Source organism: Ochotona curzoniae, unplaced genomic scaffold (genome assembly GCF_017591425.1).
Source record: "Ochotona curzoniae isolate NIBS_2020 unplaced genomic scaffold, NIBS_Ocur_1.0 contig_3643, whole genome shotgun sequence".
Classification (NCBI taxonomy): Eukaryota; Metazoa; Chordata; class Mammalia; order Lagomorpha; family Ochotonidae; genus Ochotona; species Ochotona curzoniae.
The window spans coordinates 6,242,386-6,266,711 of NW_024465933.1; the positions used below are offsets into that span (position 1 = coordinate 6,242,386).

The window sequence follows — 24,326 nt, forward strand, 5'->3', positions numbered from 1 at the left end:
GAACCTGCAGGATGTTCCCTCTACCCCTTGGTGAGCCTTTGCTCATGCGTCTCCTCCCCCCCCCAGCCCCCCCGCCTCAAGTCCTGCTCAACTGTGCTCGCATGCTCGAATCCACCGTCATCCCTGGGAGGCCTCTCCTAAGCCTGACCTTTCTCACAGGTCATTCTTTTCTTTAGTGATGTTTACATAGTTGAGAAGGATGCATGAGTATGTCAACCACCAATTAGGGTGGGAAGGAATAGGGGAAAGTTGTTTTCAGTTTTCTTTTTCTTCCTGTTTCTGGGGGAAGGGGTGAGAGAAGGGGAGGAGCTGCACCAAGCATACTAACCACATCGGCATCCAGGAATGGGGGACGGCCACCTGATATCATCCCAGGGTCCCTGATGTGGAGTGTGCTCCAAGGGTTCTGCTCAAGTAGCTTCAATAGTTCTGAAATGCTGTTGATTTCATTGCTCCAATGATAAGGAAATTCTTCCAAGGACCATTGGCTGACGTAGTCCTCCCCAGAGTCTCCATTTGCCTTGATGCTGGCTGTCAACTCTTGGCTGGGAGACTTGTCCAATTTGTTCTGCCCTCCGTCCTCTGCTAAGGCACCAGCTATCCTTTGCAGGCCCCAGTGGACTTCTGCATCCCCCTTGTGCATCTGACCATGCTGACTACTGCACTGTCTTCAGCAACTGAGGAGGCCCAGTTCTAACACATGTACTCCATGATCAGACCACAGATCCTGCAATTCTCTCCATAGTTGGAGTTCTGAATCCAGCTGTTCAGTTGGAGGAATTCCCAAAGAAACCTCATCTGAGGTGACCCCAGATCTGACTCCTGTGCATGCTAGCCAGTACGGGGTCTGGCTCAGCCTGTCACCAACATCAGCCTGCACACACACTAGTGGTTGCAGTTGCTGGATTAATTCTCTCTCCAGTCCCATCTCTTGCAAACCAATTTATGCTGTAGCCCAGCCCAACCCTGTCCACCACACACTCACACACCTTCATGTGTAGCAGTGGGAACTGCACTCTAATCAGAGAAACCCCCAGTAATCCCTGCCAACCCCGCCCCCAGTCCTGATTCTTGCACATGACCATATGTGTAGCAAACTGATCTGATCTATCTCACATCCCATTTTGGATTTGTATGCACTAAGTAGTGCTACAACCTAACTCAGCCCAACCAACCCCACAATCAGGCCCACACTTATGCTGGCCTGTCCAGCCAGGTCCACCTCCAGCCCTGGTTCTCATGCTCACAGATGGGAATGGCAGTCCATCAGAAGGGTGCCCACAGTTTCCCTCCTAGGCCCATTCCGAGCCACAGGTCTAAACTTTCCAAGTGGTTCTGCAATCTAGCTGGACAGGATCCGCCCCAGTTCCAGCACGTGCCAGCTGCTGCTGTGGCAAAGCCCAACCCGCCTGCACTTACTCAGCTTATGCATGCACCAACGGATACGGTCTCTTAGCCCAGCCTGGCTCTCCCCCTAACCTAGTTAACATGTAGGCCAGTGGGTGTTGTAGCATTGCCTAGCTTTGTCTGCCCCCAGTCCCAGTTTTCAGGCTCACCAGCAGGAGTAGTGGCCCAGCAGGGGAGTCCTTGTTACCTATAAGGCTCATCCCCTGCACCCTGCTGGGGTCTGTGCTGGTGGGTGCTGTGACCCAGTCTAGCATGGCACACCTCACCTTGGCATTTGTCTGAGGGTGCTGCAGCCTGGCCTGGCCCGGCCTGCCCCCAGTTTCAGCTCATACTCATGGGTGCTACAGCCAAGCCCAACCTGGACTCGAGTGATTTTTAAGGAGAAAACTTAGGAAATAACAGGAAAGATAAAAGGGTCATCCCCCTCTCTCAAGGTTTTCTATATTAAACATCCAAGTGACCTTATTTAGTAGCAGCATGACAGCCTGGACTCATGAAAGGACTCAGGAGGGAGCACTGGAGTGAGCCACCCGCCACTGAAGAAAATAGCACCGACATGGCCAATGACAGGCAGCCTTCGTGTCTTAGCAGTGCCCTGGGTCTGAGGGGAGACTTTTTTTCCTCAGAAATGAGAGCTAGCAAGCAGAATGCACCCCTCACTAATAGTGTACTGATTGAAAACTATGAGAGCCTACAGCCTGTGATCAGCTCATCCATGGTAGCCAATCCAGCTCTTAACATGACATTGAACATGGTAGGAATACAGTCAATACTTGTTGGATTAGTAAGTATTAGTCTCGGGGGTGGCCATGTAAGGCTGGACCCAACACCCTCCAACACATGTGAGATCTAGGGCTGGAAGCAGGTGTGATAGAGGAACTTTGGGAACTCCCCTGCTAGGCTGCAGCTCCTAATAGTGAAAGCAAGAACTAGAACCAGGAGTAGGCCAGGCCACATCTCGAGGCAGTCGGGCTGAGCCAATCCACAGCACACACTGGCACAGTCAAGAGCCAGGATGGGACACAGACAAGACCACACTGGGCCACATCACCCTCCAGTTCACATGGGAATTGGGGGTGGGCCAGGCTGAGCTAGGCTGCTGCACCCATTATGAGAGCTGGATTGGGGATAGGCCAGGCTAAGCTGGGTTGTAGCACCTGCTGACAAATGCCAAGACTAGGGATGAGCAATCTCAGAATGGGCCTCAGCACCCACTGGCACACATAGACCCAAGGCTGGGAGGGGGCCTGCTAAGGAAACTTTAGGGACTTCGTTGTTGAGTTGTTGCTTCTCCTGGTGAGTGTGAGAGCTGGGACTGGGGGTAGGTCAGGCTGGGTTAACCTACTGCATTTGCCTGCACATACAGGAGCCAGCATAGGAGCAAGCCAGCTGGGCTAGGCCACAGCACCCACTGGCAAGTGTCAGGACTAGGTGCGAGTCATGTCATGCTAGACCGCAGTACTCCCGGCAGGTGCAAGATCTGGGGCTGGGAACATGCCTGGTAGGGCAGTTGTGGGGACTCTCCTGCTAGGTTGTACCTATCATCGGTGAACATGAGAACCAGGGCTGGGAGCAGGCCAAGCTAGACAAGGGAGTGACACTCGTTGGCATGTGTGAGGGCTGGGTTTGGGGTTGGATGGGGCTAAGCTATTTGTTTGAAAGTCAGAATTACAGAGAGACAGTTTTTTGTTTGTTTAGTTTGTAGCTGACACACAATACCTGTACAACAGTAGGGTTATGGTATAATGAGCTAATGTGCCACGGCATTGCCAGTAATCTCACAGGGGCACCAGTTTGAGTCCCAGCTTCTCCACTTCCCATCCAGCTCCCTGCTTATAGCCTGGGAAGGCAGAAGATGGTCCAAGTGCTTGAGCTTCTGAACTCGCATGGGAGACCCTAATAAAGTTCCTGGCAGGGTAAACTAAACATCCTTAATCAGAAAACAAGTTAATAGAGTTTCTGTATTGAAGGGTACTCTGTTCACCCCAAGAGCCACAGTGCCTTATTCCTGGACAGATGTGTCCGAGAGGATAAAATGAGCATATTTACAATTACCCCATTCATGTATAACCAGTATATATTCATATATATAAACATATACATAGGCACACATCAACCTATAAATGTGTATAGATTCCACTTCCCAACTTAAGATATATTTATTTGAGAGGATATAAGACAGAGAGAAAGAGGTGCTGGGTCACTCCCCAAATGTCCACAGCATTTAGGGCTGGATCAGGCCAAAGCCAGGACCAGAAGTCCATCTGAGCCTCCCACTTGGGCAGCAAGGGTCCAAATACTTGTAGCACCTGCTGCCTCCCAGGTGCCTTAGCAGGAAGCTGCATGGGAAGCAAAGGCAGGACTCAATGATAGGCATTGCAGTGTTAGATGTGGGCATTGCAAGTGGCAGCCCAGTTTGCAGCCTCTCCATCTGTTTTGTTTTTTTTTTTTTTAAGATTTTTTTATTATTTTTAAAAAGGCAGATTTACAGAGAGGAGGAGAGACAGAAAGATTTTCTATCTGCTGGTTTACTCCCCAAGTGGCCACAATGGTGATCCAAAACCAGGAGCCAGGAGCTTCTTCCGGGTGCAGGTGCAGCTTCCCACGCAGGTGCAGGGTCCCAAGGCTTTGGGCCATCCTTTACTGCTTTCCCAGCCCACAGGCAGGGAGCTGGGTGGGAAGTGGAGCAGCTGGAACATGAACCCATGCTCATATGGGATGCTGATACCTGCAGGTAAAGGATTAGCCAGTTCACCCATAACACTGGTCCCCTTTTTAAGTTTCCATAACATTCCTTTAAACAAAAACAAATACCTTTAAGCTGGGCATGGTGGTTGTGTGGATCAGGCCACAGCATACCTGCATCCCAAGTTGCAGTGCCTAGGATCCAGTCCCAACTCTGCTTCCGATCCAGCTCCCTGCCAGTTCACCTGGAAGACCGCAGAAGCAGCCACCAGGCTATCGCACCAGGCATGAGCTGTCTGTTTCTGTGTCTCTCCCTCTCTGAATCAGTCTGTCTTTCAAATAAATAAAGCTTAAAAAAAGAAACCTTAATATCATTACGAAAATAAAGTGTGTCATTTCACTGGCTAATTGTTCAGAAAGAGGTGTGGCTATTGTTGCTAGAAGTTAAATGAATGACAACACTCCAGGAACCAAGTCCCCTTTTCTGTGGTTTTCCTACTAGGTGGAAACAGTTTGACTGGCTGTCTTCTTAATTTACCATTGATGGAATAGTTGGCACTTAGACAACAACCTTGAAGGAAAAGCCTCTTTTTATTCCTTCCTTTCACTTTCTAGAGATTCTGGAGCCTTGGAGAGGGGAAAGGAAGTGATTTCAGAGACAGCTTCACTTCAAACTCCTGCTGTTTATTTCTGCTCTAGAAATGTGTCCACAGTAATCAGTAGTAAGTGCAGCAAGATACAAGGATGCTTCAAAAATGTGCTTGGAAAAACTGGAATGAAAAGGGGGTGCTCATATCCAGTGCTTTATTTTGAAGACCCCCTCATATTCATGCACACAGAAAAGAGCTTTAAATGCCTTGAATGTTTGAGTTTCTGATGTGTGAGTCTAAAAATATAGAAGAAAAAAAAAAAAAAACAACTCATTTTCTCCTGCTACATTTGTCACAATCCAGAGTGGGGAAAAGGGGTGGTGCCCACACACCAAGCAGCTGGGCATCCTCTGCGCCCGGTGTGTTTTGGCACCTTCGACCTACAGTCAGATCCCGGCCCTGCTTCAGAAGTGAGCTGCAGACCCAGGTCCCTTTCGCTCTGCTGCCGATGCTGCATCCTAGACCCCACTTCCCAACTTCGATCTACTAGAACCGGCTCCTGGATAGTAACTTCCTGCATCTTGAAAACAGATGTTAACAAGGGCTACTGAGGAAGACTCAGATATGAGGGAAGGGGCAGGGAGCATCCTTAAAAAATAAAAATGTGGAAGTTGGGAGGCTCCTGGTAACGTTAGCAATGGATTAAATGACATTATGGGTATAAATGGAAAATTAGGAAATGAAAGAGGAATGTGAACAATATTTCCACAAAACTAGTTTGCAAATGGAAAAATATAAGACAGGTCTCAAATTGTAGGGAGAGCATAGTCTGAACATTGTTGCAGGAATGATTGGCAGGTAAGCCACCATGTGGAACCTCAGCATTCCTCACCTAGTGCCTGGCCCAGCTTCTTGCTCACGTGCACCCTGGGAGGCAGCAGATGGTCAAGTACTTGGGTCTCTGTCACCTGTATGGGAGACCTGGATTGAGTTTTAAGCTCTTGCTTTGGCCTAGCCCAGTTCGGGCTATTGTATGCATTTGGAGGCATAGACCAGCAGATAGGAGATTTCTCTCTGTCTCTGTTCATGTCAAAAGTAATCAAATTTTTAAAAGCATATATATAGAGAGAGAGAGAGAGAAAGAGAGAGAAAGAGTCACTGTTATTAGAAAGGAGCAGTTTGAGTATGACAAGGGTTGACATGAAGGAGCCAGTAGGAAGGAAGAAGATGACAAAACAGGAAGAAAGAGCTGCAGGGTGTGGCTGATGTAATGTGGGCTTTAGGGCTGGACAAACCTAAGTTAGGATCTTGTTAGTGGTGCCATTTTGGTCAATGAGCCTGGCCCTCTGAAACTCACTGTCCCACTGGTGCTCACGAGAATCAGGATGGGTGTAGGATGTGCTGGGCTAGGTCTCTGCACCTGCCGAGCCATGTGTGAGCTGTGTCTGGGTGTGGACTAGGCTTGACTGGGCTATAACACCCAACAGTAAAAACCAGAATGGCTGAAATCTAGTCAGGAAATGCCACTGTTCCTGCTAGGACAGGAGGTAGACTAAGTAGGGCTGGCCCATGGACCCTCCCGTGGGCACAAGATCTGACATTGGGAAAGGTTCTGATGGAGGAGCTTGAGGAACTCCTCTGTCAGGACACTGTCCCTGTAGGTAAGTGCAAGAATCATGACAGGGAGCAGCCAGACCAGGTCAGGTAATGGTACTCACCAGAATACATTTGGCATAGGCTGGGGTCAAATCAGGCTGGGCCAGTTCATATCACCTGCTGATAAATCTGAGCACCAGAATGTAGTGTGGGTCAGGCTGGGTCGTACCTCAACACAAACCAGTTCACATTAGGGCCAGGACTGGGGGATGGCTGGGCTGGGCTAAGCTGTAGCCCCCACCAGTGTGAGCTGGAACTGGGGGTAATCTGGGTCCGGCCAGGCTACAGCACCCACTGGCACATACCGAGGTGAGGCAGGCCATGCCAGACTGGGCCGCAGCATCCAACCAACACACATAAGAGCTGGGGGGTTTGGGGGTGGGAGCAGGGCGGGGACAAACTCGCTAGAGGGGCTGCATGGGGATCCCCTGCTGGACCACCACTCCCACTGGTAAGCGTGAGAGCTGGAATGGAGGCAGACCAGGCCAGGCAGGGCTATAACACCTCTTGGCCTCATGTGAGCTGGATCAGGGGAAAGCCAGGCTGGGTTGACTATTCCTACTGGAGCATGCATAAACCACCATGGGCGTGCATTGGTTGCACTTTGCCGCAGCATCAACTGGCAGATGCTGGCATGGGGACAAATTTTGTCAAATTAAACTACAGAATTACCTGGAGAGTGCAAGATCCAGGAGTGGGTGTGGGCCCAATAGGGAAGTAGTGGGCACCTCCCTTTTGGGTTGACACTCTGACTGGTGAGCTTGAGAACCAGAACTGGGGCAGGCATGGCTAGACAGAGTGGCACCCACTGGCACATGAGTGGGTTGGATAGTTGGACTGGCTGGGTTGAATTAGGCTTCAATGCCCATTGATATGTATGAGAGCTGAATGGGATGTGGGATTGGTCCAGTCTGCTGTACATACTGGCAAACACAGTAACCAGGGCAGGGGGTGGGCCTGGTGGAGGCTATTGCAGGTCACTCTCAGTAGGCTGCAGCTCCCACTGGTTTGGGTGAGGGCTGAGTGTATGTTGGGTGGGATTGAGCTGGGCTGCAATTGGTTCATGTAGAAGACAAGACTAGAAACAGAACTGACCCAGCAATTGCAACCACTAGCATGTGCATAAGCTGATGGGGGCAATGGACTGTGCCAGACACTGTATTAGCAAGCACACACAAGAATCAGGTCTGGGATCACCTCAGATAATGTTTCTTTGGGGATCCCCCCAATTGAACTTCTGGACTCTGAACCCCAAGCATGGAGAGAATTGAAGGTTTCATGATTTGACCGTGAAGTGCATATGTCAGAGCTGGGCCTCCTCAGTGGCTTAGACAGAGCAGTGGACAGCATATCCAGGTGCACACGGAGGATATGGCAGTACATTGGAGTCTGCAGAGGACATCTGATACCTTAATAGAGGATGGAGGACAGAACAACTTGATCAACTTCCCCAGCCATGTGTGGCATTGAATAACTGGGCAGAGACTCTAGGATGGACTGTATCAACCAGTGGATTCTGGAAAGGTTTCATCACGCATAAAGTGGCAAGATCAGCAGTAATTCAGACTGTTAAACTATCAAATCCTCTTGAGCAGGACCTTCAGAGCATGCCCCACATTGGAGACCCAGGGGTGGTGTTGGGTGGCTGTACTCCATCCCAGGGTACAGAGGCATTTTGGAGGCTGGGCGTGGCTTCTCCCCTTATCCCTCCCTTCACCTAGATAAAGGAAGCAAAAGAGAATGTGGAAATAATGGTCTCACCCACCATCCTGTAGCTCTTGACCCATATCACCCTATTTCACTATGTAAAAATCATCAAAAAAATCTTAAACATGAACAAGTTGTGAAGTTCTGGCTACTGTTAGATTTCAGTGGGGGAGTGACTGGTGCCGGAGTCCTGGGGGGCATGTGGCCAGGCATGCCAGGCAGGAACTGTACGCTCTGCTGTGTGGGTAAGCAATGGGCTCTCTGAGTAGATGTGTACCACAGCGCAGGGAACCACAGTGGCCACTGACAGCCGATGGTGAACAGGCAGGAACCTGGTTTCACTTGAAGCTCAGAGTGCCGAAATGTGGAAAAAACACAGCCCCAGTGACGCTACTGGTCAGCCTGTGCTGCAGGCCCTCCCATCTGTAAGCTGGCATGGCGGCGGCCACAAAGTCAGGGTTTCTTCTGATGTAGTCAAGAAGGTCCTCTCTGTCATGGGTTGTCAGAGAACCAGATGACAGAAAGTGGTAGAGCACCTAGTGTCTGAACAAGCTGAACTCCAGGTTTTGCTATTTGTTAATTAGCTGATGCCATTCCTAGGTTCTTTGATAAACAGTCATATGCAGATATTTGCAAAATTTTGTTTTGTTTTGTAACAACAGGCCGGCTAGGAACTATTTTAGATTTTGTAGGTGATATGGTGGTCTCTGACGTATATTTTTCTTTTGTTTTGATATTTTTCCATTCTTAGCTCAAGTCTGAGCAAACACAGTTTGTTGGCTGGCATTCCCAGGGACCTGTGCTTGCCCTTTCCTGACGTAGGAACCTCTCAGTGTTGCAGCAAGACTGGGAGGAGGAATCCAGTTCATGTCCTTGGGTCAGTGTCCATTCACAGATACTTCCCAAGAAGTCTTACTTATCTAAATAAGAAAGAGATAAGCTCCCAACAATGTGATGGGAGGTGCTGATAAAAAAGAGAGACAGCCCACAGATGTCCTCCAGTGCAGGGTTATTTGTGTCTTTACCAGTTATCTCCAAGCAGCAAAGATAGTGGTAACACATTCTCTTGATGGCCTGGGCAGCCTTTTGTTTTGTTTTGTTTTGTTTTGTTTTGTTTTGTGATACAGTATCCCAGACTGCCCCACCAGGAGGAGCCTTGGGAAGGATCTTCAGTTCTTCTTTTTTTAAAGATTTGTTTATTTTCATTTGAAGGCAATATTCAGGCAGAGGAGAGGCAGAGGGAGAGATTGAGAAATAGAGACTTCTATCTGCTGGTTCACTCCCCAACATGGTCACAATGGTTGGTGCTGAGCCGACCTGAAGTTTTTCCACGTGCATGCAGGAACCCAAGGGCTTTGGCCATCTGCTGCTGCTTTCCCACGCATACTAATAGGGAGCTGGATTGGAAGTGGAGCAGCCAGGGTTTGAGTCAGCGCCCATATGGTTTATAGGTGCTGCAGGCTAAGGAGTATTTTGCCACATCACCATGCTGGCCCCAGCATGTGTATAAAGAGATGTATTCTTCAATATTTATTTTTATTGGAAAGGCAGATCAGATTTATGGAGCGAAGCAGAGACAGAGAGAAAGATCTACCATCTGCTGGTTCACTTCCCACATGGCCACAATGGCCAGAGCTGAGCTGTTCTGAAGCCAGGAGCCAGGACCTTCTTCCAGGTCTCCCATGCTGATATAGGTTCCCAAGGGCCTTCCTTTGTTGCTTTCCCAGGCCACAAGCAGGGAGCTGGATGGGAAGTGGAGCACCCAGGACACAAACCAGTCTCCATTTGGGATCCTGGTGCGTGCAAGGTGAGGATTCAACCATTGAGCCATCACACCAGGGCTCTCCAGAATATATTTTTAGTGTGCCCAGGAGCTGCTCTGAGTTCTGTAACAGAGGAAGCTGGCCTGTGGAGCTGCTAAGAGCAAGAGGGCCAGAGCTTGTGCAAAAAATCAAGCCCATAGAGAAAAGCAAGAGCCAAGTGTGCAGGGGAGGGAGAAAGGGAAATGAGGAATGGCTGTAGCTGAGTTCTAAATTCAGTCAACAGGAAATGGAATCAAGGAAAGATCTAGAGTGAAAGAGGTGTCAGATGCTTACAAGTAACTGCTCAGTTCTACTTTAGCTTAACACAGAAAAGACCATTCTATGTTTGGGCGGCTGGCCTTGAAAATGGAGCCTCAGAAGTATTGACAGGAAAACTCCCTCAAAACTTTGCTTTGTAGTCAGGCTGTGGCTACTGGGAAAAGCTTTTTTAATAAAATGTTTTAAACTTTATTTTCCTCAAGAAAAACAATGCTTCTGCTTTTGTTCCCAAGAGAACATTCCACAAATTGTTTTAATTACTGTACCTAATAGTATCTTTAGGCATTTCTTTATAATAAACTGTATACAAGGCAGGGGCTTTAATAAGGGAAGCATAGAATCCAAAGGTAATGTAAGTTTTCTGGGAGCCTTTTGAAGCCCACTCCTCTGGAAGGTTAGGTTCTCCCGACGGGCTGCAGGCCTGATGTTGGATGGTTTTTGCTTGAATTGTCGTTAGTTCTTTCTTCCCTTAAATCTAATCATTGTTTGCCCTTGGGAGAATTTTCCAAAACAATACTTTAAAATGTAAGGGCCTGGGAATTTTTTTTTTTGGCTTTTTGGCTAAGATCAAGTGAAAATGCAAGGGCCTAGGAATTTTAAATTACAAATCCCAAGCATTAGGTGGGGACTTAAAAGTTTCTGGCACATACATCAGATTGTTCCGAATGGGAGCGCCCAAGTTGCCGTTTCTCTGCAAGGCAGCCTCTCAAAGGGCGGGAGTGAGATGAGAGAGGGAAGAACGTACACACACTGTTTTCCATGGAGAGACTTCTGCCGTTGCCATCCATGCCAGTGTGTGTGTGTGTGTGTGTGTGTGTGTGTGTGTGTGTGTGTGTGAAGGTCCATGACCTAGCAGCTGCACAGACTCCACTTTCACCTTCCCCATCTAGTTCTCAGGGTGACAGGCAGACCAGGCTGCCTGCCTACCTGCCCTGGGGCACACTCCCGAAGGAGGCCACCCTAGGAGAGGATTCCAAGAGGAGACACCTGCAGCCTGACCTGTGCAAGGCTGGAGTCACAGCTAGTGGACCCACAGCTCCTCCTCAGAGGCTTGGGCCTCAGGTGGGAGGGGAAGCAGCAGGGTGGCCGAGGCTGGCACGGAGGGTTGCTCTGTATTTACCCTGTGCATTTTACCACATACTTTTCGTACCTGGGTGATGATGCATAAAATGGCTAATTAAGGAACAGGCTTTATTTTTTATTTTTTAAAGATTTATTTATCTTTATTGGAAAGTTGTTGTGGGGTGGAGCGATATCATGCCAGACATGTCCCAAGGTTTACTAAAGAGTCGTTATTCCCAAGCTTGGTGATAACGGGGCCCACTAGAAATTGCAAATCACAAGTCCATATGGCAATCCAATCCGTCGTAACCCCAGGAGAAATGATTGGTCATTACCCCGAATTCCATCCATGAAGCTGAAGACCTGTGTCCCAGCTTCCCCAGCAATTTAAGTTATGCTAAGAGACATTCAATGAGCAGCCTGGACACACTCCAAAGCTGCAGACATTCACGTCTCCCTGGCGTCTCTGCCCACATTCCAATACTGCTAGGCCTCGCCTCTCCTGGAAGTCCCGATAGTACAAAAATTTAAAATAGAAAGCATCTTAGCGTTGCTATCTTCATTGTTCCACCCAAGCAGTAAACACAGGGTGAGGAATACAGACACACAGAGGCCATGCTCAGAGGCTGCCTGTCCTCAGAGGTACTGGGGAGGCCAAGAGTGCCAGAGCACCAGAAGCACAGGACCAAGAGAGCCATGAGCCTTTATAGGGGTTTGTGAGGGGAGTGGTTACACAACAATGCAATACCGCCCCCCTCAGGTGATAGGTGAGTCACAGGTGGGCAGAAGGAAACGGCTAGGTCGTGGGGGGGTGACTTCCAAGCTGGTGACCCTGAACTAGCTGCCTACCTCACCATAAAGTCAGATATAGAGAGGAGAGACAGATCTTCGTCTGCTGATTCACTCCCCAAGTGGCCACAATGGCCAGAGCTGAGCCAGTGCAAAGCCACAAACCAGGAGCTTCTTCCGGGTCTTCCACATAGGTGTAGGGTCCCAAAGCTTTGGGCCATTCTCCACTGCTTTCCCAGACCAGAAGCAGGGAACTGGATGGAAAGCAGGACCGCCGGAATTAGAACCAGAGACCACATGGGATCCTTGCAGCAAGGACTTGAGCTGCTAGACTACCATGCTGAGCCCAGGAACATGTGAATCCTGTTTGCTGCTTTAATGCTAAGAGTGTAAATTTAAAGTATTAGTCATTTTTACCAGTCATCATGAATCATTGTTTTAAATTTCTATTCATATTCTGGCATTAAAACTATTAGGGTTTTTTTTTTTTTGAGTAATGTTTATTAAAGACAGAAGAAAGAGATAAAGCTCTCCCACCTGCTGGTTCACTCTTTGATATGGCTATATCTGGTCATATAGCCAGGTCTGGACAGGCTCCAGGCAGGAGCCAAGAACTCCACTCTTCCCATGTGACAGCAGCCGTCATTGGTTGCCTTCCAGGATGCATTAGCAGAGAGCTGGATAGGAAGTGGCGTAACCTCTGGGATTCCAACCAGGGTTCCAGCATGGGATGCAGCTGTCCCAAGTGGCGGCTTAAACTACGGCACTACAACATCTACCCCACTGTGGGTGTGTTTTCTATTTTACTCCCCCTCCCACCCTAGGAAACATCAGGATTTAATCAGCCTGTCTCCTCCAAACAGCGTAAATTGAGTTGTACAAGTGATCAAACAAGTAACTGTAGTTAGGGTCCCATGCAAGGCTCAGTGGCTAAATCCTTGTTTTGCAAGTGCCATGATCCCATATAGACCCCAGCTCATATCCCGGCTTCTTCCACTTCCCATCCAGCTCCCTTCCTGTGGCCTGTGAAAGCAGTAGAGGACGGCCCACAGCCTTCGAACCCTGCACCCACATGAGAAAACCAGAAGAAGCGCCTGGTTCTTGAGTTGCAGCCAAATGGGACGTGAACCAGCAGATGAAAGATCTTTATCTCGGTCTCTCCTTCTTAAAAAAAATTTATGCATTATTATTATTATTATTTAAGATTTATTTGTTTGTATTGGAAAAGTAGATATACATAGAGGAGGAGAGACAAAGAGGAAGATCTTCCGTCCAATGGGTTACTCCCCAAGCAGCCCCAATGGCAGGAACTTAGCCAATCCAAAGCCAGGAGCCAGGAGCTCTTCCAGATCTCCCATGCGGGTGCAGGGTCCCAAGCCTTTGGGCTGTCCTCGACTGCTTTCCTATGCCACAAGCAGGGAGCTGGATGGGAAGTGGGGCCGCCAGAATTAGAACCGGCGCCCATATGGGATCCCAGCATGTGCAAGGCGAGTACATTAACTACTAGGCTATCATGCCAGGCCGTATTTATTATTATTTTTAAAGATTTTTTTATTGGAAAGTTAGATATACAGAGAGGAAGAGATACAGAGAGGATGATCTTTCATCTGATGATTCACTCCCCAAGTGGCCACAATGGCCGGAGCTGAGCTGATCCAAAGCCGGGAGCCAGGAACCTTTTTCAGGTCTTCCACGCAGATGCAGGGTCCCAAGGCTTTGGGCCGTATTTGACTGCTTTCCCAGGCCACAAGCAGGGAGCTGGATGGAAAGTGGGACTGCCGGGATTAGAACCGGTGCCCACATGGGATCCCATCATATGCAAGGCGAGGATTTTAGACACTAGGCCATCGCACCAGGCCCATCCTTGTTTCCATAAATCTGGACCAGGGAACATGCTACAAAGCTTGGCGAGGAGAACTGTCCAACCTGTTCTGCTCTCCACCCTGTGACATGGCAGTTGATGTCGCCTACTGGCCTGGATGAACTGGCTGTCACGTCCTCAGTGTGCAATTGGACATGCTGTCCACTGCATGGGCATCAGCCACTGAGGACAGTCCCATATATGCCCTCCAAGGTTGGAGTACACACTTGTGTTTTCTAAGAACTTAGATTTAATGAGGTCTGCTTATAGTACAGTAAAATAATAATAATACATAAGCAAAACCACCCCTTTCTGCTTTCTTGAATTTGACAAATGTATAGCCACCATCATAATCAATATTAGCAAATTTCCATCAGCCCGAACAGCTGCCTCATGCTCCTCTGTGGTTGGTCTCCTCTTCCCAGCCCCCTGGTACCACTGACCTGATTTCTGCGCTATCTTCTGGCATGTTCTGAATGGATTGAAACAGAGCAGAGCCTTTTCTGTCTGGGTTCTCCCATCAGGCATGGTGCTTCCGAGCCTTAATTCTCTTATTGCATGTGCCGGTATTTCTTGTCTTCATTGAGTAATGTTGTTTCTTCCATGAGTTGATGTCTATTTTGTCTGGTTCCAGCAGGAGCTATTATCAACAAAGCACTCTAAGAATGTCTGTATATGTCTTAGGAGATTTTGCTGTGCAGAAACGCATCACATTTCCATAGTCAGATCTGAATCTTTCCTATTCTGGCTTCTGAATGTTGAGACATTGTTAGACAGGTGGTAAACGCACGTCCCTTGTGTGTGAGCCCATTTTCCCTGCAGTTCTTTGATCTACTTGCAGTTCGTCCCAATGTGAGGTAGGAATCAGTTCTCTTCCCTGAATGGCTGCTCAGTGGTTCCCAACTCATTTATTCTTACATCAATCTTTTTAATTTGATTTGTAAGGTTCTACTTTACTATTACTTGTAATATTTAGATAAACATTACAATATATTTAGTTAAAGGTATAAATAAAACTCTCCTTTAAGCTTTCAACACAATTTCTAAACATAACAAATCCAATTATGAATCAATCAATTTTGTGTTAAAATTTAAAATATTCACTTTCTTTTAAAAAATTATTAATTTTCCTTTTGGCATTGTTTACATAATTGAGAAGGATGCACACACTAGTCAGTGTCTGATTGGGGGAAAGAGAAGATGCTTCTGTTTCTCCTTCTCTCCATAAATCTGATCTGCCTTCGCAATAAAAATAAATCAGTCTTTTAAAAAGGACCTGGTGTGGTAGCCTAGTGGCTTAAGTTCTCACTTTGCAAGCGCCGGGATCCAAGCGCCGGTTCTAATTCCGAGGCTCCACTTTCCATCTAGTTCCTTGTCTGTGGCCCGGGAAAGCAGTCAAGGATGCCCAAAGCCTCCGGACCCTGCACCCGTGTGGGAGACCCGGAAGAGGCCCCTGGCTTCATATCAGCAATTCCTGTGACTGCTTGGGGAGTGAATCATCGGACGGAAGATCTTCCTCTCTGTCGCTCCTCTCTGTATATCTGACTTTGAAAAAAAAAAAAAATCTTAAAAAAAGAACAAGGCCTGGGCCATGCTTTACTGCTCTGCTAGGCCGTAAGCAAGGTGAAGGAGCAGCACATGAACTGGCTCCTCTATGGGATTCTAGTGCTGCGTGCTGAGGACTCATCAGTTGAGCCACAGGCTATGTCTAGCTTGTACATTTAGCAAATTAAAATCTCTTAAACATTTAAGCATTGTTTTCAACTTAATCAAATTGTAGTAGGCATTATAAACTGAAGCTATAAAACTCATAAATCTAGCTAATTAAAGTCTGTTAAATAACATTCACCAAGTTGATTAAATTATATTAAGTATTTTCAATTTGTGATCACAAATAGAATGTATTTTCTGAAGCATTTTCAAAACCCAAAGCATCATAATTATAAATCTAAGAAAAACAAGGGAAATATTTTTAAAGCTAAAGTGAAATAAATGGTCTAGAAGAGGAGCTGATACGGCGTCACTGCAGGTTAAGCCACGGCCTGAACGCGGGTCCCTGTCCATCTCGCTGAGGCAGCTCCCTGCTAACGTGCTGGAAAAGCAGCAGAGGCTGGGCCCAAAGGCCTGGGTCCTTGCCAGCCACGTGGGAGACCCAGATGGAGTTCCAGGCTCCTGGCTTCAGTGGCCTCGTCCCAGCCACTGTGACTAAGGGGTGAACTAGTTCTCCCTTTTAGATAAATAAATAAAAATAGCGTGCATATCTATGTGTATGTATGCATGTGTATGCATGTCGACACGGATATGGTCCTTGGCAGCTAGTGCAGGGTCATGAGTTTGGAAGCCACACCTCGCCACCTGCCCACTTATAAGTCAGATGACGCTCACCTATCATTACCTGGAACCTGGGGGCATGATGCTATTGCGTTGTTGAGGAACCACTCCCCCCGCACCCCCTGAAAGCTGGAGTTGGGGAGGGGGCTCACTCTCACGACTCACAGGCTGCAGCGCTCCGGCTCTCAGCCTCCCGTGTACCTGCTTGCTCTCTTGTTCCCCGCGGGCAGACTCCAAGGCCAGAAGTACATGAACATGAACTTGAACACAAGTACAAGGCTTCAACATGAACATGACTCATATAGACATTCCTCGGCAAAGATGCAAATGCCAAGATGGTTTGTATTTCTAATTTGTATACTTTCTTTTTTTTAAGATTTATTTATTTTTATTGGAAAGGTAGATATACAGAGAGGAGGACAGACAGAGAGGAAGATCCTCCATCCACAGATTTACTGGCCAACTGGCCGCAAAGGCCGGAGCTGCGTCAGTCCAAAGCCAGGAGCCAGAAGCCTGTTAGGGTCTCCCATGTGGGTGCAGGGTCCCACGGCTTTGGACTGTCCTCGACTGCTTTCCCAGGCCACAAGCAGGGAGCTGGATGGAAAATGGGGCAATCAGGATCAAAACCAGCGCCCATATGGGATCCTGGTGCGTGCAAGGCGAGGACTTTAGCCACTAGGCCACTGCACCAGGCCCTAATTTGTATACTCTCAAGAGTTCCAGGATTGGTGAGGACTGTGCAGAGCCAGGAAAAGGTAGATTAGTCTGTGGATGTTTACAGTTTTGTAAGTGTGTCTAAGTTGTTTGCTGCCTGTTTCTTACTATAATTTGTATTTCTGGGAAACCTGGAATGTAAGTCTTCCATTTATTGGATGTAACGGAGAGATTTCATGGTAATGACCATTTCTTCAACTCAGGGTTCTGATCATTTGCTTGTCTGTTATCACCAGATGAATGGTTGCCTGAAACTGCAGCTAGCATTAGGAAGGTGTGGCTCCAAACACGGTGGTGGCTCCTGGAGTGTAGCAGGCGCTGCCATCGCCACGCTTGGCTAACAAAGACTCCTTCTTGGACCCAGTGCAAAGGCTACTAGCTAAATCCTTGCCTTGCACGTGCCAGGATCCCATATGTCCCAGCTGCTTCACTTCCCATCCAGCTCCCTGCTTGTGGCCTGGGAAAGCAGTCGAGGATGGCCCAAAGTTTTGGGACTTTGCATCCACGTGGAAGACCTGGAAGAAGTTCCTGGCTCTTGGTTTCAGATTACCCCAGCCCTGGCCATTGTGGCTACTTGGGGAGTGAACCAGCAGATGGAAGATCTTTCTCTCTGTCTCTCCTTTCTGTAAATCTATTTTTCCAATAAATAAATCTTAAAAAAAAAAACCCTCCTTCATGCGTTCTATGCTTGTGTCTGGCATAATCTTGCTTGCTCTCTGAAACTATATATATATATATGTATGTATACACACACATATGTAAAAGTCTAGAAGAACAAACTTTCAGCTATCTTAAAATCATTCTATTATAAATTTAACATATAGTGCCCAGCATGATAGCATAATGGTTAAGGTCCTCGCCTTGAACATGCCAGGATCCCGTATGGGCACCAGTTCTAATCCCAGCGGCTCCACTTCCCATCCAGCTCCCTGCTTTGGCCTGAGGAAGCAGTCAAGGACTGCCACTTGGGGAGTGAATCATCGGATGGAAGAGCTTCCTCTCTGTCTCTCCTTCTCTCTGTATATCTGCCTTTCCAGTAAAATGAACAAATCTTAAAAAAAAAATAAATTTAACATATAAATAAATATTCCTGAGTTTAAACATTGAGTGCCAACTTAGTTTTTTGCATTGCCCTGCTTTTTTTTTTTAATTTATTTTATTTATTTTATTTTTATTTATTTATTTTTTAAAGATTTATTTTATTTTTATTGGAAAGGCGGATATACAGAGAGGAAGATTTTCTGGGTCCCAAAGCTTTGGGCCGTCCTCGACTGCTTTCCCGGGCCACAGGCAAGGAGCTGGATGGGAAGTGGGGCCGCCGGGATAAGAACCAGCGCCCACATGGGATCCCGGGCATGCAAGGCTAGGACCTCAACCACTGCGCCATCTCGCTGGGCCCTGCCCTGCTTTTACATTGAAACAACAGATGCAGTATTTGTGACTGTAAAACAGTACTACGTCTTAGGAGTTGTTTCCCCTCCCTCTCCCTCTGGCGATGCTCATGGCGATTTCAGTCTCAACTAAAGTTTGAAGAAGGACAAAGAGAGTGACACCAATTGGCTGGAGAGAAGCAGCTGACCTGATGGAAGGTGACTTAACAACCCTGGCAAGCTAAAATCCACCCTGGAGGTGGAAGGCTGGCTAGGGCTGGTCAAGGTCAGGCAGCTCTGCCGCTTCCATGCCAGTCAGCTGGTGAACTGGAGGGCCTGGGACTCCCAGGCCTCTGAGAACGGGGCACTCCATGCTGAAGACAGCCTGGGAGGACACGAGCCTGCACACCCTGAATTGGTGTTAGTGGCCATGGCTGCTGGAGGTTCCTGCTTTCTCACAAGACAGAATTTAGATGTCATACAGAGGGCGGTGGCAAGCGGGGAAGCCAAGTTCAAAGAAGAGAACTGAGTGTTGGGTAGACCAGGTGGGCATCCTGGGCAAGGCCTGAGAGCCTCGTCTGCTCAGAGTGGGTTTATGCGGAAATTGCTGGGTGTTGGGCTTTCCCAGGGTGGAATTTCAGAAACTCCACCCAGGGCCCCATCGGCACAGTGCAGCCCCTTGGTGCAGGCGGGGGGAGCCCCTAAGCTGCCCCAGGAAGAGGGCTAGAAACACGGTTATTGAACAGGAGCAGTTCAGGCTTGCTTCTATGCTTTTCCTCATCTTGCTGCCCCAATCCCCCAATTCCCCTTCTCTTTGCTTTCTTTCTTTCTTTTATTAAGATTTATTTATTTGCTTTTTTTTTTTTTATTGGAAAGGCAGATTTACAGAGAGAAGGAAAGACAGAGAAAAAATCCTCCATCCGCTGGTTCAATCCCTAAGTGGCTACAGTGGCTGGAGCTGAGCCCATCTAAAGCTGGGAGATAGCTTCTTCTGGATCTCCCTCACAGGCACAGTGTCCCGTCCTCCACTGCTTTCCCAGGCCACAGGCAGGGAGCTGCATGGGACGTGGAGGAGCCAGGACATGAACTAGCACACATACAGGAACCTGGCAGATGCAAGGCGCGGACTTTAGCCACTAGGCTACCACTCTGGCCCCAATTCTCCTTATCATACAGAGGCTAGCTCCCACCCATCTGGCACCAGGAAACTCACTCTGACTTTGCAGTGGCTGTTAGTCCCACACGCCCCGACTCAGTAGAAAACTGGAAGACTTCTTTTCATGGGCCAGAGGAGAGCAGCAATGGAGCAACCTTAGAGAAGAGACCTCAGGACATTTTCAGTCAGGATCCTTCCATCCAAGAGCCCCAAGCGGGCTGCTGCAGAGTGAGACCATCCTTGGATCAAGCACTGCTCCAGCTTCCAATGGGGAGTTAACATCCCCCAGCCTGAACCAGGTAAGTGGCAGAGTCACAGGCTGGCTGGAGAAACGTGACTGGAAAAGTACAAGCATTCAGAAGATAAGTGGGGAAAACTGCAAAGGAATCAAAGGGGCCCGGCGCTGTGACCTAGTACTAAATCCTCTACCCGTAGTACCAGCATCCCATATGGGTGCCAGTTCTAGCCCAGTTGCTCCACTTCCAATCTGTAAGCTCCCTGTTTATGGCCTGGGAAGGCAAAGGAGGTGACCCAGCTCCTCAGGCTCCTGTACCATGTGAGAGACCCTGAAGAAACTTCCTGCTCCTGGCTCCTCAATGGCGCAGTTCTAGCCATCACTGCCATCTGGGCAGCGACTCAATGGATGGAAGATCCCTGTTTCTCCTCTCTATATAACTTTGCCTTTCAAATAAATAATATATCTTTAAAATGTATTAATTTTTATGGAGAGATATTTTCAGAGAGAAGGACAGACATGGAGAAAGATCATCCATCCTTTGATTTGCTCCTCAAATGGCCTCGATGGCCAGAGCTAAACCGACCTGAAGCCAGGAGCCAGGAGCTTCTTCTGGATCTCCCACACAGGTGCAGGGTCCCAAGGCTTTGAGCCGTCCTCGACTGCTTTCCCGGGCCACAGGCAGGGAGCTGGATGGGAAGTAGAGCAGCCGGGACACACACTGGCGCCTATATGGGATCCTGGTGTTTGCAACCTGAGGATTTATCAACTGAGCCCTGAAGAATTTCCATTCAGAAGTTTTATCTGGGTCAGAAACCTCCTGCTGCGGTGGTCAACAGGAGGTCTCAGGAGACAAAGACCTGAGCAACTCAGAGTAACATCCTTTGGGCACCGCTCTGAGGAACAACAGAATAGCAGCCAACAGTTAATGCAGAGTGTGGGGACAAGCCCTTCAGGGCAAAAGACAATCGGAGGCTGAGCCCATCTAGCCTGTCCAAATTAAACAAGCAAAAAATCGATAAATAAGAAAAAAAGCCATTGGGAGGCAGAATAGGTAACTTGTTCTATTTTCATGGTAAAACTTGAATCCCAGAGGGGTGAGCTTGGTATTTTTGGCTAGAGGCAGCTTTGGGGCAGGAGCCAGCATCCCACCCACTCCTGCAGGGACTGTCCGTCTTCTCATTGCGACAGGGACTTCCCTAACTGCCTCTTGCCATCCTAAGTGAGGCCTGTTCAGGAGACTTAAACCACACTGGCCGTTTTCCCAGGAAGGGTTTATTCTAAAGCGCACTGGTAACTACAAAGGACTAGCAGGTTTTTCTCACTCTCTAACTGCTTTGTTTGTTTTTTCCCATTTTAGAAATTATTATTTTATGATATAGTCTCAAAGGCTCTGGGATTTCCCTTACTCCCTCCCCAAATCCTTTGAAATAACAAAGAAAAACTTCCCTAATCTGGAGAAATAATTGGGAAACAGAATACAGAAGGGGCACAGAACTTGCAACAGGGTTGACCAAAAGTGACCCTCACCCCGACACATGATAATCAAACTCCCTTCAGTTAATGAAAAGGAAAACATCCTTAACTGTGCACCTGAAAAAAAATCAATTGACATATAGAGAAATGGCAGTTAAATTCACAGCTGACCTCTCACAGGAAACTTTACAGGCTAGAAGAAATGGAGTGACATATTCCAGATTCTAAAAGGAAAAAAACTGCTGGTCCAGAATAATATACTCAGTAAGGACTAGCAATTTGAAACAGGTAAAAAAAAAAATGGCTCTTAAACTTCTCAGAATAGCAGAGACCAGAGGCTGGCCCCCGCTGCAGGCTGGAGCAGGGTGGAGGATAAAGAAAAGGTACTGCGAGATCCCTCTTCTTTCCCTCGCAAAGGTTGGGACTCAGACTTCCTGGCAGGGTGTGCTGTGCCAGGAAAAGGAGCGTAAGAACTTGCCTGAAAGAAAGAGTTAGCAGGGAACTAGCAGGCGCAAGATTTTCTCTGTGACTCTGCCTTAGCAGGGAGCTGATGGATCAGAAGTGGAGCAGCCAGGACTCAAACCAGTGCCCTTACAGGATGCTGGTACTGCAGGTGGGCGGTTTTACCCACTTACCCGCTCTACTACAATGCTGACTAAACCCTTTTATTTTTTAAAGATTTGCTTATATGAAAGGTAGGGTTACATATAGGGACACACACACACACACACACAGAGTATTTCAGCCGCAGGTTCAATCCCTGCTTGGCTGCCATGGCTTGGCTGGGCCAAGCCAAAGGCAGTAGCGTGCAGCTCCATCCAGATTTCCCCCATTAGTGGCAAGGGCCAGGCACTTGGTTCATCTTCTGCTGTGTCCTGAGGCACATTAGCAGGGGGCTGCATTGGAACTAGAGCAGCCCGGAGTCGAATCCCTGCTCAGATGGGCTAGCAATGTCACAGGCAGTGCCACACATGCTGTGCCACCCACTGACCTCTTTTTTTTTTTTAATATTTATTTTATTTTTCCAGAGAGAAGCAGACACAGAGAAAAAGTTCTTCCATCAACAGGTTTACTCCCTAAGTGGCCATAATGGCCAGAGTTGAGTTAATCCGAAGCCAGGAGCCAGGAGCTTCTTCTGGGTCTCCCACATGGCTGCAGGGTCCCAAGGCTTTGGGCCATCTTTGACTGCTTTCCCAGGCCACAAGCAGGGGGCTGGATGGGAAGTGCGGCTGCTGGGATTAGAATCCTGGCGCATGTAAGGAGAGTATTTTAACTGCTAGGCTATTGTGCCGGGCCCCACATTGACCTCTTAAGGTCTAGCATTTTAGCTGAAAGCAAGCAAGCAAGCTACAGATGCAACTGCCATATGATACAGCAGTCGCAGCCCTGAATCTTCATCCCAGGGAATGGCAGGCCCCTGTTCACACTGGGACACAATGTTTATAGGAAGTGCAATGTTTGCAGTTGCCAGAAACGAGGCACCAGTCAGCAAGCCAAGCATAAAAGCAGCAATTGGGAAGCAGAGCAGCAGGTTCTCCAACAGGTGCTCAGGCGTGATATTGGCCGCACAGCAGCTGAGTGTGCTGCGTCACAGCGCTGGCTACCCTGACAGATGTTCCAGATCCCTTCCAGTTCAGTGACTTTGGGACCCTGATCTCCAAGGAAAATGCTCACCGATACCCCAGTCTGCCTTCTATTTGGGTGTGAAGCCAGATGGCAAAGCTATAGCTGATGCTGGGTACGTGGCCACATGTGCATACTACAGCTTACCGTATCTGCTGGCTGAATTCAATCGCCTTGTGTTCAATTACAGCTCATCTTCAGGTGGTGGAGGATCTCTCTAAGGAATGAGTATCGATCCACAAAACCTGGTGAGGCCAAAGAAACACACGAAGACTTTCTGGAGAATTCACATCTTCAAGGTAACTGCTGTCAAGTTCTCTCCCTCAGAGAATTATCAAATCGTCATGATTTTAAATAATCATACTGATGGAATGTGATATTCTTAAATAGCAAAATTGTTAACATATCCAGAAATTCCTGTGGGAAAGATCTGTTAAGATTCTAGGTTAGGGGACTGGTATCGCCGCCTGCGCCACTGACATCCCATTGGGCTGCTGCATCGGCTGTCCCCCTGTCTGTTCCACTTTTGATCCAGCTCCCTGCTAATGAGCCTGGGAACACAGCAGGGGACGGTGGAGCAAGGCCTCCGGTTCCCGTATGGAAAAACCCAGAGGAAGCTCTGGGCTCCGGCTTGGCCCAGCACCCTGGCTGTTTGGGGAGTAAACCAACTGATGGAAGATTTTTTTGTTTCTCCATCTCTCTCTCTCTCTCTCTCTCTCTGTCTCTGTTATTCAAATAAATACATCTTAAAAAGAAAAAAAATGAAGATTCCACGTTATGTCGTGGGTTTACAATGGGGATATGTCCCAAGAAACCCATACATAGTAGGTTGTAACTGTCAGTAGGTTGCAAATGGGGTTAGTGCACCTCACACACACGCCCCCTATAGGACACTGGGTGCTTCCCACAGTGCCCGTGTGGCTGACAGGGAGCTGTGGCTTGCTGCGTGTGCCAGCTACAGCTGGCAAGCTCTGGGGGAAAAAAAGTTTCAGTTAATTTGAGGGGCAGAGAGCAATTTAGAGCCTGAGAACAGGCGTCCAGCTGCTGGTTCTGTCCTGCACACAGGGCTCTGGCTGGGGCGAGGAGCCAGGGGTGCCCTCCAGGTCTCCAGCATGGGGTGAGATGCCCTCATCAGAGCCATCCCCACCGACCGGGGCCAGAGGCAGACACCATGCCCAGGTGCTGGGACATACCTGTGGTGCCAAGATTAAAATTTCAAGTATTTTTTTTTTAAGATTTATTTATTTTTATTGGAAAGTCAGATATACAGAGAGAAAAATCTTCTATCTGCTGGTTCACTCCCCTAGTGGCCACAATGGACTGGAGCTGAGCCAATCCAAAGCCAGGAGCCTCTTTTGGGTCTCCCACACGGGTGCAGGGTCCCAAGGCTTTGGGCCGGCCTTGACTGCTTTCCCAGGCCACAAGCAGGGAGCTACAAGGCAAGTGGGGCCACCAGGATTACAACCAGCATCCATATGGGATCCTGGCATGTGCAAGATGAGGATTTTAGCCACTAGGCTACTGCGCCAGGACAAAAGTACAGCTTTTGCATTCTCGGGGGTAGGACTGTCTGGGAGTAAAGT

At 48.2% G+C, this 24,326-nt stretch overlaps 1 protein-coding gene across 1 annotated transcript in view; it reads left to right on the plus strand.

Annotated features, from left to right (window-relative positions):
* FBXO36 (F-box protein 36) overlaps positions 1-24,326 on the plus strand; it is a 72,592-nt gene that overhangs the window by 18,192 nt on the left and 30,074 nt on the right. Inside the window, exon 2 of the mRNA XM_040982778.1 lies at positions 22,934-23,042. Within this exon, the coding sequence (XP_040838712.1) occupies positions 22,934-23,042 (109 nt within the window). The remainder of the gene's footprint in view (positions 1-22,933; positions 23,043-24,326) is intronic.